General features: G+C 43.8%; 1 protein-coding gene and 1 long non-coding RNA gene across 5 annotated transcripts in view; both read right to left on the reverse strand.

The window, feature by feature from the left end:
• Positions 1–825: 825 nt before the first annotated feature.
• LOC140647066 (uncharacterized) lies at positions 826–5,248 on the reverse strand. The gene is made up of 3 exons (XR_012040649.1): positions 5,138–5,248; positions 2,167–2,273; positions 826–1,022 (listed from the first exon to the last, which is right to left on the reverse strand). It is a non-coding gene; the product is annotated as an uncharacterized lncRNA (long non-coding RNA).
• A 3,250-nt stretch (positions 5,249–8,498) lies between these two features.
• BLVRA (biliverdin reductase A) overlaps positions 8,499–20,565 on the reverse strand; it is a 43,307-nt gene continuing 31,240 nt past the window's right edge. For all 4 annotated transcript variants that reach the window (XM_072853413.1, XM_072853409.1, XM_072853411.1 and 1 more), the window contains exon 7: positions 8,499–16,177. In XM_072853413.1, coding sequence (XP_072709514.1) covers positions 15,904–16,177 — 274 coding nt within the window. In that variant the 3' untranslated portion in view covers positions 8,499–15,903. The remainder of the gene's footprint in view (positions 16,178–20,565) is intronic.

The following is a 20,565-nucleotide window of genomic DNA, read 5'->3' on the forward strand; positions in this document are numbered from 1 at the left end:
CACTGGTCCCCGGGGTTTTTTTGCCTTCCTCTGCAGCATTGAGCATGACCACTTGTCAGGGCGGGGCTCCTCTGGTCCTTTTTGGCTAGGTTACTGCCTGCTGCTCATGCACCACGAAGATGGCCTCTCGTGCCCTGCAGCTGGGGGGAGGAAGGCTTTTTTCCCCCACGCTGAGCTAGCAAGTGTCTGTGGGGATTTTTTGCCTTCCTCTGCAGCACTGAGCATCACAGCCCCTGCCAGGGCTCCTTTGGGCCATTTTGGCTAGGGGCCTGCTGCTCCTGCTCCATGAAGGTGGCCCTCGTGCCCCGCATCCGGGGGGAGGAAGCTTTCTAGACTGACGGGTGGGCCCCCAAGGTGGTCCCCGGGGGTTGCTTCTTGTCCTCTGTAGCATTGAGCACAGCCCCTTGTCAGGGCTCTTCTGGGCCCTTTCGGCGAAGTTCTTGCCTGCTGCTCTGGCACCTCCAAGGTGCCACTTGTGCCCTGGCTCCCTCGGGCTCTCTTGCCCACTGCAAGCTTGTAGTGGGAGCAAGCTCTGCTCTTCCCTTGGCTCCATTTCCCCAGGGGTTCTTGCTTGTGCAAAACAGCCCGTGCTTGGAAGGGCTGCAGGCTTGCTGCACCATCCGGAGCTGCCACTTTCCAGCTCTCCCTGCGTGCAGTACAAGCGCGGGGCAGGCACAAGAGTGCTTGTCATGCATCACTGGCCAAGAAGCACAGTGCAGCAAGTGTTGGAAGGCAAAAAGGCTGCTTGTCATCGATACGTGTCATACTTTGGAAAATGCCTCATGGTACCACACACCTCCTCTTCTTCTTTTTTGTGTGGTTAGTACCAATCCTCATTCTTCAAGTTCTCACTCTTCAGGAAACAGGCACTGCTTGGCCTGTCTTCCTGCTGCTACTTTCTGTAGCTCTGTGACGTGTCTTTGCCAGGCTGCAAGGGATCTTTTTTCAAGCTAAACGGAAGAATGCATCAGCCTGCTCCTGGCTACATGTGTGCATTGTGGTAATGCTTGTGAGCATCGGCTCTGAAACAGATTCAGAAAAAGACCACCAAATGGCATAAAATACCATAAAATGACATAAAATGGCATAAAATAAAATAAAATCTAAACATAAAACCCTGTTTCCACTTGTAAGCTTTCTGATTTGTGCCCTTGAAAGTGTTTTTGGAGCTGAAATCCCCCTGGCATTTCAGGCAAGTAACAGTCTCACTGTTACTCGACTCATGGTGAGCGCAGGCAAGAGAAGAGAAGAGAAGAGAAGAGAAGAGAAGAGAAGAGAAGAGAAGAGAAGAGAAGAGAAGAGAAGAGAAGAGAAGAGAAGAGAAGAGAAGAGAAGAGAAGAGAAGAGAAGAGAAGAGAAGAGAAGAGAAGAGAAGAGAAGAGAAGAGAAAAGGGAAGAGAAGAGAAGAGAAGAGAAGAGAAGAGAAGAGAAGAGAAGAGAAGAGAAGAGAGAAGAGAGAAGAGAAGAGAAGAGAAGAGAAGAGAAGAGAAGAGAAGAGAAGAGAAGAGAAGAGAAGAGAAGAGAAGAGAGAAGAGAAGAGAAGAGGAGAAGAGAAGAGAAGAGAAGAGAAGAGAAGAGAAGAGAAGAGAAGAGAAGAGAAGAGAAGAGAAGAGAAGAGAAGAGAAGAGAAGAGAAGAGAAGAGAAGAGAAGAGAAGAGAAGAGAAGAGGAGTTATGCTGTGTTATGCATCTAGTTCTGCATGACAAGCCATGACCTAGGTCTGAGGGGTCCATCCAGGAGAGCAGCTCTCTGCGGGGCAGGTCCCATGCAGGCCCATGCAGGAGAGAGGGGCAGAGACGGGCACACCTACAGCATTGCCCAGGCAGGGACCAAGGGCCCCAGGCTGAGCTGAGACACCACGTCCCCTGGGCCCTTGGCAGGAGACGGTGTGGGTGGGCGTCCCAGGGGAGGCCGCTCCCAGCCATGGAGGCCTATGAGCACCCCCAGGACCCCGGCAGAAGTAGACCTGCGCTGCTCATCTTCTCTCCTGTAGACATTGATGGTTGGCCACTTTGGAGACAGAGCATTGGACATTCGCTCTGAGGGACCACTGTTGTTCTCAGGCTCTTGTGTTTTAGTATCTTTTTCCATGGGAAACAGCTCAGGCATTTCTAAAAATGAGTACAAGGAAAAAAATCCACAGGGAAATGAACAGGTATTGCTCACCTCAAAAAGATTTGCAGTCATTTAGTTGAGAAGCACGTCCTGCTTCAGACTGAGGAGGGCTTGATCTTGGAGCCTTGCTAGTGTCAGAGATGTGGGGTATTGCCGTCCTGTGGAAACCCAGTGAAACTGGATGAACACAGAAGTCCAAACCTCCCCTGATGGATGCAGCTTTGAGCCATTCCCACACGTCCTGGCAGTGGGTACCAGGGAGGAGAGGTCAGCACCTCCCTCTCCACGTCCCCTCCTCAGGAAGCTGCAGAGAGCAGTGAGGTCGCCCCTCAGCCTCCTTCTCTCCAAACTAGACAAACCCAGTGTCCTCAGCCGCTCCCCATAGGACATGCCTTCCAGCCCTTCACCAGCTTTGGTGCCCTTCTCTTTGGGACATTCAAGTACCAAAATGATCATATTTTTATATATATTGATCAAGTACCAAGTAACCATATATTGATATCAAAGTGATTTAAAACTCTGAAAATTTGGAATTAAGTCAGCAAGGCAGATCAGCTCAATTTAAATAGCAGGCTTTAATCCTGTTGAATATGTACTGTGTAGTTACTTTTGAAACCACAATTGAACTGCCTCAGTGACTAACCACTGATAACAACACAAATAACTTCTGTGCAAAACTTACATTTCACTTTTACTTATCTCCTGGTACTCAGGAAGATATAATACAAGGATGCAAATGCTCATATAACCTACAGTGTATGCACTCAGATTCCCATTGATAACATTTTATTATCTTATAAAAATGGCATTTCTTATTTATTGTGCTATTAATACTTCACTCGTGATTTGCTTTAGATGGCAGATGGACTATTCTATTTTATAAGGGCAGTAATCTAAAACCATGTTGAATATACTGAACAGAGAAGAAAAATAGTAAGTTTACCCTTAAAATGTGCTGTATTTAAAACTGGTTTATTACAAAGGAAGCATAATCTGGGGTTTGAGCCTGAAGACTTTAAAACTGCTAGATAGCCCCTCATACCTAGTTTGTAAGCACAGGCCCAAAGAACCAAGCAAGTATTTCTGCTTTTTAAACTTCCAGCCATTTTGTTTGTTATTGCTTAGTTATTCTTCAGAGGGACCTATACTGAAATAAATACAGTAAAATGAAAAAAGCATTCTATGAGAAGTTAGGGCTATAGAAAGCTATTTTATCAATTCAGAAAACTCTGGTCCCAGTCATTCTGCTAAGAGCTTCCCACAGTTTCAGCAACTTTATCTTAAACTTAGGTAGAAAATATGCATTGCTTTTTTTGTTGGTTTATTACATTATTTTATTTTACTTGTATAATAGCTACAGGCATTGCATTTTAATTTCAAATACAATTTTAACTAGATTTAGGTTTTACGTTTTTATTATGTTTTTTGGGTTTTTTTCTTAAATTAAAACCTGATTTAACTCATTTAACTATTTTTTGTCTACCATCCCTGAAATACAAACATTGATCTGGCTTGGAAAAATGAAATCTCACATGGTGTTGCTCAATCCTGGAAAAGCATTCTTCAATTTCCAAATGGAGCTGTTTCTTATTTTCTGTTTCATTAAATAAGAATATTTTCTCACAGGGCCATAACATCTACACTGAATGGCAAAAACACGGGCCTGTGAAATGTTTGCTCTGCCTGACTTGGAGTGATCTGAGAAAAAGAAGATAAAAACAGCTCTGTTCTAAATGAGGTAAAGCGTTACTTTGGGTTTTACAGATCTCGATCACTATTCAAACTCACTGTCTGTGTCCACAAAAATTGGCCAGAAATTCTGCTTTCTCCCAGTCTGGATAAAAATCAATTCTGATGCCACAAAATGGAATTACCCTCCTGCCAGCTCTGCCCCAGACGTGCTCAGGTTGGCCTTTATTTGCTGGGTATTTATTCTGCAACAGCCAGACAAACAATGTGGTTCTATTTCTGCATCCGCACAATTCCACTAAACACCTGCCTTGAATAGTTCCCACTCCTTGATGCTCCTAGGAGCAATTTTGTTGTGTCTTCAATCAACAGGTGTCCCTCCAGCTTTGCTTTTCCCTTTTGCTGTGATGGGTTAGCGGTACAGCTTCTCTGAGAGGATCTTAAATGGCATTTGAATAGACAAGTACCACCTCAAGAGGCTCTCCGTTGTTTTGCACTTTGAAGACAGTGGGTGGGATGTGGTATATTTTGATGTAGTTGCCCTTTGTATTCTTTTGCATGGATAGGAATTACTATGTGAGGCTTAAGGTATGAAGACTGTTTGCTTTAGTCTGAATGAACTGAACGGTCAAAAGGGAAATAGCTGCAAGACATCATTTAAAATAAATCTGTTCCCTGACATGAATGGCTAAAAGCAGACAAGCAGATTAAACTGTGATTATTTAATGCATTAAGAATCAGTGGGATATGTTCACAGGATAGTCGGAGTTGTTAATAAATCTTAGTTTGTGTCCTGAATTTCCAAAAGATCAGAGCTGCACTGATAGCAAGACATTACACTGCCAGTAATAACTACCTGACTATGATTTACTGCAGTTTTCTGCCTAATAAACAGGCCTTAACATACTCAGTGACCAGAGCATTGTGAGTGACATCTTGTTATAAGCTGTTGCAAAGTTAATATCTGCACCAAGAAAATCCTTTCAGCTACATATGCAGAGGATACATCAACCTTGTAGAGTATTTTACCAATGTGACTAAAAGTAGAGGTAAAAATTCCCCTATCTTTTCTTTATTGGAATGATTTAGTTTTCCCTCTTTTATCCTTTTCCTGTATACCTGTGTTGTAATACTCCTCACCCTCCAGAACAACTGGTCACAGTTTTGTACTGGGGCTGGCAACTTGAATCTGTACAAAATGCACATGAAGAGAGGAGAGAGGTCTACACACAGTGGAGTAAGAAAATAGGCTCACATTCAGTACTTTGTATTGTTTGTGGTGCTACAGATCCAGCTCTAATTTAAATTTTACTTGCAAAAACCAGATGCTTACCCAAAGGCATTGTTAGAGTGTAGGACTCGCCTGACACAGCAGCATGACCACCCAAACTCACATAGCTGGTCAAGGCACTGCTTCTTCCTTCAGAGGATGACTTTAGCAGAGCTGTCAGAAAGAGAAGGTACAAATCCTGCTGTTCAAAGAGTGATAAGCAGAAGTTAAAGTGACTGTGACCAGCCCAATCCCATACTGAGTCCAGAGCTTCACCCCATGTGGAAATTTCCAAGTTTTCTACTCCAGGCTTTCTAAAGCCAGAAGACAAGCCATTATGACTGCAGATCACCCGATAGGAACTTAGCAGGCAGAAAAAGAGGGCATGGTGTCCAGGTGAAACCCTGCTCCTGGGTGGGTTTCCACCACTCCCCTTGCTTTCATGGTGAGGCATAACTTCCACTCACAGCACTGGAAAGCAGAGGTGGTGCTGGGCCCCACACTGTGCTGCTCCTCCTTCTCACCTCCTTTCCCAGAGCCAGATAGCACTGTGGGCTGGCAAGGAGGAGCACCTTGAGATGGCTGCTAAAAGGAAAGTGGCTTTTTGCTAAAATTCAAAAGAAAGCAAGGTACATCTGAGGAAGGTGTATATGAGGTAAGAGAGGAACAGAGCCTTCCTCTATCAGGTTTTCCTTTGTGACTGATGTCAACCACCTTCACCGCCACTTGCCCCCTTCAAAACCACCTCTGGTGGGACATCAAGGGGGAGATCAAGAGCTTGGGATGTGGGACTGGGTCCCTGAGCCCAGTCCCCCACAACGTCAGCTCACCATGTAGTAGATAGCTGTCTAGTACAGAAGGATCCATGGTGCATCCACTGTGTAAGCCCTTGCCCACTTCAAAGTGCAAAAAGAGCCTCTCAATACCTGACAACAACCATAAAACCAGATGTGACAACACCTCCTGAGAGAACATGAGCTACCAGTCAAGAAAAGCAGGCTTGCCTGCAAGAGAAACTTGAGCTCATGAGCCTTTTTTGTCCAATGTTTTCTCTTGTTTTAAAAACCCTCCTGCTGCTGGCTCTTTCTCAGCACAAGAAAAGGCGCCTCTGCCTGGAGAAAACCTACCAGTGCAGAGCAGCCAAATTACAATGGGTCTTTTTACCCATGGGCATTTTACACATGAGAAATCCAGGCGTCACCTACAGAGAGATGCACTTAGTGGGGTTTGGGTTCTTGCAACTCTTTTCAACAGAAAATTGGAGCAACTCTGCGCCTTTCATATACAAACAGCAGGAAGAAAGGTTATCTGTGTTTTCCGAGTTATTTTCCACCAAAAAACTGAATGCCCCTTACTGGATTTTTTCTTTTTCTCTTTCTTTCTTCCTTGCTGTGGGAGTGCTGGTGAAGTGCTGAGAGTGACAGCTCAGCCTCCCCCCTCCTCTCTCCACGCTGGACTCCATCCCTCCAGCTGCTGCCTGTTCCTTGCCTCACAGCTCTCCCCATCCCTGTGGTGGTCCCCCTCTAATCACCTCAGGGGTGCACCCTGAGGTAAAAGGGGCCGTAGCAATGGCAGCAGTGCAGCACATCTGGAGGAACCTCAACGGGTAGGGTGGGAGGGGTAGAAGGTGGAGGTGCCACAGTCGCATAAAGGCAGCTGGGCAGGAACAAGCCGTGGGCGCTTGGTGGTCCTGCCTGAAGAAATGCCTGTCAAATTGCACCCTAAACCAGCACAGCTAAGCTCTGCCATGTACAGGGCTGAATTTCTGAGAGCATAGTACCTGCGAGGGGATTTGCAAACAACAAAAATAAGGAAAGCTTTTTGCTTTACCCTGTCCTTCCCTTCAAAATCCATGATGTTAGAAGACACTAAAAGAGGGCTTTTCATGTGAAGCATTGGAAGAAACGCGCTGCCTGCCATGGTTTTTCAAACTGGAAGGACTGCAGAGAAATAGGCTGCATACAAGCACTTAACAGACCTAATAATCTCAGAGCTGTCAGCAGATGTAGCCCACATAATGCTATGCACCAGGGAAAAAGGTAGGGATGTCTGCAGAGCCCCCCCATCTCCAGTGACAAGTTCACTGAAACAGAACAGGGGAAAAAAAAACCTAGGTGCACTGCTTGAGCTACACAAAACCTCATTATTTTCCAGTGAAAAACACCTCCGTGCAAAGAGCTTCTCTGATGAGTGAAATCAAGGACATTCTAAAATGATTCATGAGTGTGTAACCTGGCTACAGCTGACGATAAGATGACTGTGCCTTGACAGGCTGGGATGACAGGCTGAAAGATGAGCTCCTAATGAAATCAAGCTCAAAAGCAAAAGCAGAGAAAGCTCTAATGGCTGATAAGTTAACATAGAAAAACTTACGATATAACAGCACATGGGAGTGCTCTGGTGTGCAGTCATGACCTGCATGGTCATGTAATAAAAGTGTCGTTTGTAGATATGGTGGAGGACCTGGAGGTGGCAACTTTGGTGCCAGTCCTGGTTACAGAGGAGGAAGAGGAGGATATGGTGGAGGAGGCCCTGGATGTGGCAATTAGGGTGGGGGCTATGGAGGTGGTTATGACAACTGTGGAGGAGGCAATTATGGAAGTGGAAACTGTAATGATTTTGGAAACTACAACCAGGAATACTAGCGCTCCTCTTCCCAGCTTAGGAGCAGTTCCGCAAACTGTTTGTTGGCAGCTTAAGCTTTGAAACAACAGAGGAAAGCTTGAGGAGTTACTATGAGCAATGGGGAAAGCTTACAGACTGTGTGGTAATGAGGGATCCTGCAAGCAAAAGATCAAGGGGTGGATACTGTCTCTTTTATGAGTCCTTCCTCTCCCTCTGAAGAAGAGGAGGAACCCTTCTGCCAAGTTCTTCCTCAGGGGGAAGTAGGGAATTCTTCCTCTTCCTCCTCCTGTTCTTGTGATGGCCCTGCTTTATAGTAGTCTGCCTCCTCACCGCCGGGGCAGTATGCTTCTTCCTCCTGGTCCCTCTTAAGAGAAGCTTCTTCATCCCTTACTAAATGAGCTGACTTTCAGTTCCAAGATTTCTTCTTCTGTATGGGGGCGACTGATACCGGCACAGGTTGGTTCTCTGGTTCAGCTGCAGCGCCTGTCGCCGGGGCTGGAGTAACCTCAGTGCCTGTTGCGGGGGCTGGAGTATCCACGGTATTCTTAAATAGTTGTTTAACCCTAAGCAAGACCTGACACACATTCAGGAGACATAGCAATAGGAACATGCTAGTTTGAACACCCCAAGGATATTCAAAATTCTCAAGAGCTATTGTAATTAGCCCAGAGAGGAAGGGGAAGATGGAGGAAGGTGTCTCCCTCATAGGTTGGCTCTCCGAGGAGAAAAAGTAAAAAGTGTAATTATTAATAATTTCCAATAGATGGCTCCTGAAGTACAGAGGTGATGGCAATGCTGAGTACAAATACAAGATTGATCTCACGACCAACAATTTTATCATACCGTAAGGCAGTGTTACACAGTACAGCAAAGCGATAACCTTAATCCACCTCCCAGAGGTGATAAACAGCTCATCAATACTGATAAACTGTATATAAACTGATATACGGCAAGTAAGGTGTTACATAACACAACTGAGAACAAATACAACAACTCTGAGAGCAAGTAAATCAACATTGTGACCAGCAACTACTAAACTAATATAATGAATGCTTATAACAAATTTGTTTTAACACGCTCTGGTCAGATCTGTCGTTATCTCAACCCTTCAAGCCCAACGTTGGGCACCAAAAAGAACTATCATGGTTTAACCCCAGTCGGCAACTAAGCACCACACAGCCTCTCACTCACCCTCCCCCCTGTCCCGGTGGGATGGGGGAGAGAATCAGAAAAAAAAGCAAAACACGTGGGTTGAGATAAAGACAGTTTAATAGGACAGCAGAGGAAGAGAAAATAATAATAATAACGATAAAAGAATGTACAAAACCAGTGATACACAATGCAGTTGCTCACCACCCACTGACCGATGCCCAGTCCGTCCCCAGGCAGCGATCACTGCCCCCCAGCCAACTCCCCCCAGTTTCTATACTGAGCATGGCGTCATATGGTATGGAATAGCCCTTTGGCCAGTTTGGGTCAGCTGTCCTGGCTGTGCCCCCTCCCAGCTTCTTGTGCACCTGGCAGAGCATGGGAAGCTGAAAAGTCCTTGACTAGTGTAAACATTACTTAGCAACAACTAAAACATCAGCATGCTATCAACATCATTCTCATACTAAATCCAAAACACAGCACTATACCAGTTACTAGGAAGAAAATTAACTCTATCCCAGCTGAAACCAGGACAAACAGATATCTGTAATAAAGCAGATATGAGCAACAGTCTCATGAGCACACAGAGATGAAGGTACAATAGCAGGACGTGGTATTACAAGAGAAGCAAATGTTAGAACACAGCAGGTTTGCAGCAGAGGTGGATTGCACTGTGCAAAGCAAAAAGCATGCCCAGCGAGAGGTGAGATTTACATGAAAAACTACATATAAACCCATTCTGCCTGAGTTCACTGCAGCTAGACTAGCAGACAAGATCAGGGCGTACAGAGTAGAAACAGTGACATAGATGGTTTGGGTCTGGTTGTTTTTTACCATAGGGCAAAATAAGATAAAGATGGTGATAAGGTATTTGTAACTCCCCATCTTAACAGGTCTTAAAGAAATTTCCATAACATTCAAAATCTGGACACAAACAGATTTCAGCATAGTAAAATAAAAAGTCTAAACATGAACACTGTCTATGTGGACTAGACTAGGAATTTAAACAGTCCCCGTATGCAAAAATGCTGTATTAAAATGCAGGTACAGTCAACAATAGGAAGATGTCAGCATCCAGGCCTTTTCCATAATAAATGTATATTTTGCATCAGTACTAGAAAGAAAAGTCTTAAAACTGTTGAACTCAATAACAAATCCACTGGCAGTGGAATTCATAAAATGAAATCTCCCATCAGAGGAAACTGAGAAAAGGTGTCCTAATTCATTTAAAACCTTACTGAGATGTTGCAAAGCCATGTTATCTACAAGTACTGCTAATAATAAGGACCAGAATAAAGGAGAGATGTCAGTTTACAAGGGAATTGTATATTTTCGAAAAGGACGAGGAGCCATTGGTGTAGGTGAGAGACAAAGAGAGAGACACAAACAGCTCCTTAAGAACCACGCAGAACAAGGATACTGCTGCCTACCCATCCTAGGACACCAGCCGTAAATCCTTGTGTCAAATACAAAACCCAAATGCTGCCAGTGTGCCGATTCCCAAATCTTGGGAAGAGACTATTTGAATTAGAGCTATATTTGGATTACAGACTATATTTAAATTATGTAAGAGAAAAAGAAGAGCTAATAGTTCACCCACTGCTTCCTACTAACATAGAGCTATCACCATCCTATCTGTTTGTTTCTGGACTGTTTCAGAAATCCCGTGACAGATTATTCACAAAGGGACATTATTCCTGACATTATTATTATTCCTCTTTTGAGCTTCTTTCTTGACTTTCTGCTAATATTTAACCTAGCATTTTAAAATTATTTTTACTTGTCTGTTACTTGAATAACACCCATGCACAAAACATCAGAAAGCCCTAATTCAGTGAATTAGTTATTCACTACATTGAGGTAATCTAGCTGTTTTAGAGACATGTTACTGGGTTCTTTGTAAGTTAACCTTTATCAGGGAAAAGGGATGACTCACTGGAGATCAGGGAGGATGGCACAACACACTAGGTGTGGTAGATAGGAATGTTAGTAGGCAGGTTGTGACATTTACAGCAGCAGCAAAATCAGAAAGTCAGCTTACACTAAATGCGATATAGGATGTCCCGAGCATGAAGTTTCAGAGAAGTTTTCTGAGGTAGTAACCTGGACTGAGTACATGATTTTTATTAGACAATATGCAACAATATGCATTTATTGTTGTAAGAGCTAGCATGTGTATCTGCAGGCTGTTATTCAGAGCTTGTGATGATGGTATTTTTTACTTAAATTATTGTTTTGAAGTTTCCCTCTTTATTTATCTGCATGCAGCTGGGCCCCAGTAAGGTGTGTTTATTGCCAAGACGTGGAAGACAAGCACCAAGCCTGCAGCTCTGCTAGCTGTAACACTGGAATGATTCCCGCAGCTTTGTGGGCATCACCATGCAGCAGCCCTGTACCTCCTCAGCCTTATGTTTTGTTCAAGGCCGAGAAAAAAGCTGTCCGTTTTAACCAGGTTGGGTCAGGAAGAAAGCAGAAGCTACAGGTTGGAAGCTGTGCTTGGGTTCCCTTTGCTGCCCAAAAGATAAGTGTAAACAGGAGAAAGATACTATCGATGCTGGCAGGCCAGGAGCCAAATGGGCACTTTGGGCTGAGCTGCAGATATGTGTACATGGCCTAACGAGTTAGCCCCATGCTCCACGCAGGTCAGCTAGCTCTGCTGAGAAGCAGGGCACATCTGGCCAGATGAAATTACACCACAAGCTGGCCCTTGTGGTACCTGAGGTAGCTCAGCCAGAGCTGGCTTTGGTGTTTTGTACAATACCATATTGCACTGCATGGACATCTCCTGTCTTCCCATTGCAAGGCTTGGTTCTTCTGGGTTAGGGCTGAAGCTTACACTGATAATACCTGTGCTGCATCCCTTCTGTGACAAAAACTCTAACAGGTCTCTCAACAGAGGCCTGTAACCTCATTTAATTCAGCCTCTACAGATACCAGATTACAGCATTTAAGGCTAACCAAGTATCTTGCTATCTTTGTCAAAAGTCTGGAGTTATTATTTTGCTGGAGTTCCTTGGCTTCCTGGTATTATATTTTATTACTGTTGCACAGAGCATACCATGTACCTCGGGGAGCAGTAAATGCTACTGCATGAAGCATAGCAGCACACAGTTCTGCGAGTCTCACTGGAGACACCATTATGGAGCCAGACGTCCAGCCAGGATCACCTTTGGTGGGTCACTCACCAGCAAACTGTGAGGGTGCCCAAGGCCCCACATCATACTGCCAACGTGAAGGAATCAAACACCTTGAGTGACAGCTGAAAATACGTATACAGTTCAGTCTTTACAACCTTGACCCCTCTTATAGACTGCTGGAGGACCTGCCATCCCCAAAGCGCTTTCCGTAACTCAGCCCTGCAGTTTTACTCAGATGCCATACATACTATTAATTTTAAAAAGCCAGTTTTGACATATTAGGACCATTTAAAAAACAGCCCCGATCTACACAGCTGCCACCCCTTGCCTTCCCCCTTCCTTGTCTGCTTGATCTGCTCTGGGGGCTCCAATGACATCCTCCTCATAAATAATGCCAGCTCAAGCAGCTCCTGCAGTGTCCCCTGGTCCTCTTCGCCCTTCCCCTCATCCCACCTCCCATGTTCCCAATACTGTTCCTGACAGCCCTCAGTAATCACACAGTTAAATTAGACCCCGTTCCCAGCCCCCACAGAACAGGCTCTCAGGTAACCACTTGATCCCAAAATCACACCCACCTTCTTTCCCTCTCAGCCAGAGCTTCCCACACAGCTTTGCAAGTCCTCATACCAATAGCTAGTTTCTTTGCTCTTTGGAAGTTTTCCATTCCCCTGATCTCTAGCCCTCTGAAAAGGCCTTTGGATCAAACCACCTCTTCCAGGTTTCAGCTACTGTGTTGCAGTTAGCGACTCCATGCCTCTCATCTACCAGAGATAAGCTTCAGCCTGTGTCAGCAAACCGAGCATCCCTCCTTCACATAGGAGCATTCTGCATTACAGCACTTTCTGTAACAACTCCACAGCATCAGGTAGAGTTAATGAAGTGTACTGCAGTAGACCTCCTACAGCGTCCCACAGGAGCAGGGTGATCTCCAGCAGAAAGAGTAGAAAAGCAGCTACCTCCAAGGAACGTGATATACCAGCCTGCCCATGTCGCACCTTATACTTACCTCTTCATACCTCTGCATCTCTAAAACTGGCTGGGTTCATGCTAGGCCAAATACTATCTGAAAGACTCTTCTGATAGTATTTCTGCTATGATAAAGCACAAGAAAACCCATTTCAATACCTGTTTCAGATTCTTCTTAGCAGATTCAAAAAGGTTGCTCAAATACACCAGTTGTTGAATGGGAAACTGGAAGTGTACAGCCAAGATTTAGACTTGCCAGCACTCCTGGGCAGGAGTCAGATGGGACCGGAAGGGCAGGAATCTTGTGGGAGGGCTCACGAGTTGAGATAAGGTCACAGACCCCACCACACTTGTATTCAAAACTTTGAAACAGGAGAGGGAGACAGCTGAGGGCTTTAGGATAGGATCACAGCCTGTAGTTGCTGGCAGGATTTCACAGGGCTCGAGGAATGAAAGAGGGGAAAAGAACCGGTCGGGACAGAGCCACTTTCAGCACAGGCAATGGGAACTGCTAATGAAGGACAACGGGAACTAAAAGGAATTATTAAGAGCTCCAATATTTTATTGGTGAGTTCAACATCTGGTTAAACAATACATATGTTTGAAGCTTGACACCCAGAAGCTCTCATATACAAACCATCATGGTACCTCAGCAAATTCACAGGGCTGAAGGAAAAGCCATTTGAATGCTGCAGGCTCCCAGGAGCAGGGCAGACAGCAGTAGGCAAGCAGGTTAGCTGGGAGGAATGGGAGGGGGATGGAGGAGAGTGCGGGATATCCAGCTCTAGGCATCTGCCTTCCCTAGCTCAAATTAACTAGCTAATTTCCCCAGGCGCTCTTTATAGAAACAAGCTTCTCCAGAGGATGATTCACTGCACAATGTTATACTGCTGCTCTGCAGAGCTCCCATGAATTTACTCTCCATTTCTTAGAGGAATACTGCTCTTGCCAGCAACTGCAGAGCACAGCCAGGGAGATATGGTGGCTAATTTTGAGGCCTATAGATGGGGAGCATGAATCTCCCTTCCCTTTGCCCTCCCTCCCCAGCTACCTGTTGTGAATTAGCGTGTAAACAAGTGGTATTCACCCCATATTCACAGCTGAGGAGTTTGTCAAGAAACAAAACCTCTCGTGCTATCATACATAGCAGATAGATATACACAGCAGGTTCTAATTTCATTCTGATCCCAGATCAACTTTTTGCATTTTGCCACAAGCCCACTTTTTCCCCTCATACAGCATCAGATCTGTCCAGGCAATGTCCATCATATTGGTAAAGAAGTCCCTGTGAATGCTCAATAAAGTGTTCATTTGGGTGGACATGATCTGCCTGCACAAATCTGCTGCCAACCCACATGGATTTCAATCCATTGAAGTCAATAGGAGGGTTTTCACTGATTTTAACAGATAGAGTAGATTTAAACAAATTTCACACGCAGAATTTGTTCACATATCAAGATCCAGTTGCTCCTAAAATCTGACTGATTTGGGAAAAAATACACAGTCTTTCCTTCCCTGTTTCCAACTAACTGAACTGTATCCAATTTCTGAATGAAGATGATTTACCCAAAGGAAGACTTTTTTCCATCAATATTTGACTGGCTATAATTATGTATACATTCATAACATATATGCTCCCTTACTAAAAATTGCCCAAGTGATAACGTGGAAAAAAAATAATGGTTCTGTGTTTGAAAGAACAACTGCACAGACTGAAGTTTGCAGCTATATTAATATAGCACCAACAGATGCTGTAATTAGAAAGTAAAAGGCAAACAGAGGAATTGTTAATAGTTTTGTGCACTGTTTAGGCTTCTCCTAAAACTAAAATGCTTCTTCAGGGAAGTGATAATGTCTTCATACGTGACCTTGGGACTACTGTAAAATGCTAAAGACCCATCCCCACAGGTGTCATACACCATAACTGCATGGCTATATTTGCAAATTGCTCCATTTTCTACAGTCCTATTCAAATTTTATCACTATTTCTAATGAATTTCACTGTTTCCAGGAGCGCATTGGTTATTGTTTTCTTAAAGGCAGGATGGATATTATTTTTAGCAGTGATACATTCATATGCTGAATTAGATACAGAACACAAATGAAGGACAATATGCTGCTTCCAGTACAAAAAAATAAAAATATTTAGATTAGATTCAGTAGAAAGCAGGCAGGTGATGCATTAGTTTAATGTACTGTTCTAATCTCTGCTGGAAAAAAAATTTCTATGTTGGCTCAGGGCACCAGAGAAATTAAGTGAGTAAACTCAACATGGCATCTATCAAGAGACAAGATATTTCTTCTCTTCTGGTTTGATACCAATCTAGATTCTATTTTAAGGTAGATGATTTCCAAGGCAGGGCAGGGGGGGACACGGCACAAAACCAAAAAACCCCAAACAGGCACAATAACTAATTAGAGCAAACACACAGAACAATTCAGGGCATTTGGAAGAAAAGGTCAGGACTGTGGTGGCACAAGTTCTGCAGATCAAGTAAAGAGGCGGAAAACTCACCTAGAACTCGATTCTAGCTAATACTTCTTTCTAGATAATACTACATGAATACTACTAAATGAGACACATCTCATTTTCAGATGTATCTAGAGGGGAAAAAAAACCTCAGGAGGGAAAACCATATCTAGTATTTGCAGTCCTCCAGGATCTGCTCTCAGGGACACTTCTAACTGAATCACAGGAAAGCTTGTTGCTGCTAGGTTCCTATCTGCCTGGAAGGACAGCAATGCATTGGAGCAGGGTAATGTTGCTTTGTTCTGGCGCAAACCAGAAGGCACGGGGTATAGCCCAGGCTCTCCAGCGCACCCGGAGAGCCTAGGAATCACAACTAGTCAAAAAGAAGGTAATGAAACAGAAATAGCAACTGCTTGATGGCAGGTAAGCTCTAGCCCTACAGCTTTCCCATCTGCCATGTTCCTCCATCCCTAAGAGCAGTCTCAGGAGCAGATTTTCTCTGGCTGTTCACAGTGCTGTTGGATCACCTCGGCAAGGTCAAGACACCGCAAAATTCGCCATTTCTCAGCAGCCAGCTCCTCCTTGGATACCTGGCCCAGCAGTTTTTTGGCAAAGAGGTTCTGATCCTGCATGAAAAGGCCCACAGCGGACTTTGGGGCTTGAGGGAAGTTCTCCAGGCAGCCACTTGTGAAACAGAAGTTGATTTTCTTTTCACGTCTCATCCCTGGTCCTCTTTCTTCAATCCAAGTCAGAGGTCTAGTGTGGAGGAGCAGAGAAAAAGAAGACTATTTATGAAGAAATTGAATCAACAGTTCTAGTTTATGGTTTTTTTCTCAGCATTTACAGAAAATGCCCTAATAAATGCACCATTTTTAAATTTCAGTCATTGCATATTCAGGTAACATGTTCTGACCAACATGCCTTACAGTTATGGAGTTGAACACCAGGTAATAGTCTTAACTCTGCCACTGCTTCATGCCATGACTTTCAGCACACCATCTAAGCTCTCTCCAGCTTTGTTTTCTCTATGCACAAAATGAAGCCAGCAATGTCTAGCCATCTCACAGGGAAGAGAGAAGTTTAATCTGTTTGTTTGTGGACTTGGATGAAAATTGCAGTTAAACATCCAAATATTTTGTGCATGATTCAATCACAGCTAAACTCACAAGGCCCTCAATATGTAGTCATTCCTCCAGCAAGAATAAATCTACGTCACTCAGTACATAATAATGACCCAGGTGCTACTATGCAAGCTGAACACCACCCCTGTAGGATGAGCTGGACAGACGGCAAGTTCACTCATGCAGACACTAGCGTCCATACTCTCTGAACTCTTCAAAATACGTTCCTTTCTCTTCACTGGGAGCACTGAGTTGATCCTAGAGATTACACCAGAAGATGTCAATTTCACCTGTTTTAGATACCTAGACTCTCAGGCAGGTCTTTCTTCATCACAGCAAAGTCCTGTCTTATGCCAACGTCACAGCCACAGTCTCCAGGCCAAGCATTGGTAGTGTTGGCTATTGACTGGCATAGCTCACAGGTCCTTGCGCTTTCTTCCTCAACTTCGCAGTTTGGCTGAGGGAAGAGGAGCCATGGGACATGCTGCATCGCTTCAGGGGTCTTAACAAAATCCCTGGCCCAACACTGCAAATGCTTGCAGAGGCTTTGAGGAATGGTCCTCAACACCAGCCACAGCCACAATCCTCCTTTCCTGCTCTTTTGTCAAATGCCTAAACCATGCCATTACCTTTCTGCAGCTCATTCATCAGCACTCACTACTGCCTGTGTTTAGAGGATGCACATTATTTTTCTTACTTAGTTATTGATGGCCCTTCCACAGTCCTTTATGGCCCACTTTAGTCTGCCACTCACAAATTACGAGGGCATCAATAGCATGGAAGAATAAATTCTGTCTCCAAGTACTGCCCATTAAATCTTCAATACCATTAGATCTGGAAAGAAAGTCCGTGTCAGACTACCCTGAACACATTCTGCAGAGCACTCAGCTTAATGATTCTGCACCTCTTATCTTTTATGCTTTAGGATCCAATTTCTATATTCCCATCATTATATCAATTATTCTTTGCTCACCTGTACTGCCACACACACACATCCCCCTACAAATTAAGCATGGCCAGATGAACCTGACTCAACAGAATAAAACAACTGGAGAAAAAAAAAAAGGACCCAAATCACAGACCACAAGAATGCACCAAAAAAAATCCTCAGAGGACTAATAAATGCAAAGACACCATGCGTTTCAGGAAGTCCCAAGGCTAAGTGTCACTGCAGGCCAGAAGGGTGCTTGAGGTCCATATCACTTGGTATTTTCTGTGTTCTCATACTCCTTCCCCAAGGTGCCGGCTGTTGACCTCAGTCAGAGGCAGGCCACTGAGCAAGCTGGGTTTTGCTCTGACTCTACAGAGCCGGTTTTATGTTCTTAGGATAGCAAACAGCCACAGAGGATTCAGGCCACTGTTATTCAAAGCTGCTTTATCTCAGGTAGGCAGGTATGAAGAAACCACTGGGCAGGCATAGGCAAAGATCTCCACCATGTAATAGTGGGGAGCCACAATACGATCCAAAACAGGCAGTGTCAATGCAGGGTCACCTCCCTGGGGTGATCTAGAGCAGATGCACACCATGATCAGCCTCAAGTGTATGCCTTCTTCTGCTCTAGCTTGGGGAAGCCACTGAACCAGAAGCACAATCATGCAGAGCAGGCAGAATTTAATCAAAGTGGTTAAAATGACTGATTTATATGAGTAAGCAGGAAAATGCTGGGTTTACTAATAGATTTATCTTCTTCTGCCATTGGGTTTTTGGTTATTTTCCCAAAGAGAGGTTGATTCTACTTGATTGGTAACCAAAACATATTAATTTTTAATTAACAACAACTTCTGCACTAAAATTAGTCCCTTTTTTGCTACAAAGATACGTACGCTGCAGGTCTGCACATTATTTAAGCAATTTTGTAGCTTAAGAAACAGGTTTGTATTTTATGTCAGAAAATTGTGAAGGGCTGCTGTTTTTTTAATAGATAATTACCCATTTTCATTAAAGATTTGTATCAAAGTATCATCTGGCTATGGATATAGTTAGTTATTTAGAAGTGTTAGTAGTGTTACTTAGAAGCAACAAATCCAGCATTTTTGGTAGCTGAATAAAGCCACATTAAATATGTTGGACAGTTAAAGAAGAAAAAGAAAGTTTAATCAAACACTAACAAACCACTCTTATACTGACTTTTTACAAAGCAAGCACTATCTGCAGTGAACCACCCTGACTTTCTATGGTCATTCTCTCTTTCCAGATTTTAGACAGGTAGAGCTTTCCTAGCTACATTTGATTCAGAGATTGGAAGAGACTTTCTACTTTTCTCATTCCCTGTTTCCTCAAATAATGAGTGTCCCTAGCTGGACTGTGCTAGCTCAATAAACAAAAATGAAGCGAACGTTCTTTGTACCTGCAGAAGAATTAAGCTGGTTTCATGCTTGAAAGAATTCTGGGTCCAGTCAGCTTAATATTTTATGCAGCAACTTCTGCATAAAGCATGTATTACATGATTCTTTTACGGATGTTCAATTTGAAGCTATTTTATTAGACTTTGTAATCTCAGATCTCAATAAAAACATCATTTCAAATGTTTATTGTCAGAATATGTGTTCAGAAAATGTCTTCAATTTCTTTTAAACATCTTCCTTTTCGTGCTTTGAAAACACCAATATTTTTTATTTACCGTGCAATCAAAAAGGGGCTACCTTACCTTGGATGGGAATTAGACAATTAGACCCTACCCCTAGTTAACACCAAAAGAGACATTGCCCAACTCATTCTCTCTTCAGATTGCACTAAAAATTCATTTTTGACATTTATTGAATCCAAGCTCTGTAATCCTGGGACAGGAACTGCAGTCCGTGCTGTCAGTGGAGGTTTGGCTTTTCCTGGATTGCTCAATGTTTTATCACACAGAGGCTGTCAGCTCAACTGTCTTGGAAACACAACAGAGGCAGAGGTCATCTCTCAGATAGCTGGGCATCAGGCGTTAACACACACCTCCAAAATCCACCCAGAGACAGATGAGCAGCCAGTGCAGGCTGTGCAGCGGAGACCGACTATAGCCTTTGCACAAATCCCTGTTTAACAAGCAGAACACAGGCTCCTGCATTCTGCACCTGCCGTATTTTCCAAGGCAGAAAATAGGCTGAATTAACCTGATTTCTCAAGGTTAGTGTATTCATGTCTTCCAAAAAAGGATGGGATAGCTCTCAGGAAAGGTGCAGACCTTTCCCATCCTTCAGCAAAATAAAGGTTGGGCAAATTAGAGCCGTAACACCACCACCATTACTGCTGGGCCATAACTTCACTTGACGGAGAGTGGGCCAAATTCTCTACTGCTCTAACTCCACTGACGTCAATGGGGGAAGGTCAGCAGGAAATATGGCCTCACAACTGAACAGAATACAGGAACGCTATGTGACTTTCCAGCCGGCGTAAATTACCCCAGAGGCATAAAGCTGTCTGTCCCCGAGGTCATTAAAAAGCTCATGGTGACAAAACACTTACTGACCCATACAAATAGTCAGCAGTGGGCTAAGAAAAGCCAGTATCTGTTAGCGGTGTTGAGCAGGAAAAAAACAGAAATCCAGAAACGGTTCTGTATCTAGCAAATATCATACATAGCAGCTGAGGACTACCTAGGAGACAGGACAGCCAGGGAAATGTTTAAGCCACCCACTAGTTCCACCTGCTGGAATTAGTTCAAAATCTCACTCTATATAGATCTTTACAGCTACTCGTGTTACTGGCAAATTGCTAAGAGGGTAAACAGAGCTTGTATACAGAGTTCTGTCCTCTCACAACAGCATTTTAAAAGGAATTGGAAATGATGTTTTATTTAAAGAGAGAGGAAGATTGCTAAGACAAGATGCTAATCCCACAATAAACTGCAGTGGGCTTGGTAGGACTGACTGATAAAATGCTTAACTAGACCTGCGGTAAAACTAACAGTTCAAAGGAGCCCTGATTATTCACTCCCCAAATAGCTAGCCCTTCAGGTTATTACTTTGTTAACTAAACACTTATCTAAAATTCTTTAAGAAGTACGCATTCATGTTTGGTAGTTTTTTATTTTTTGTTGT

This window comes from Ciconia boyciana, chromosome 2 (assembly GCF_034638445.1).
Source record: "Ciconia boyciana chromosome 2, ASM3463844v1, whole genome shotgun sequence".
Classification (NCBI taxonomy): Eukaryota; Metazoa; Chordata; class Aves; order Ciconiiformes; family Ciconiidae; genus Ciconia; species Ciconia boyciana.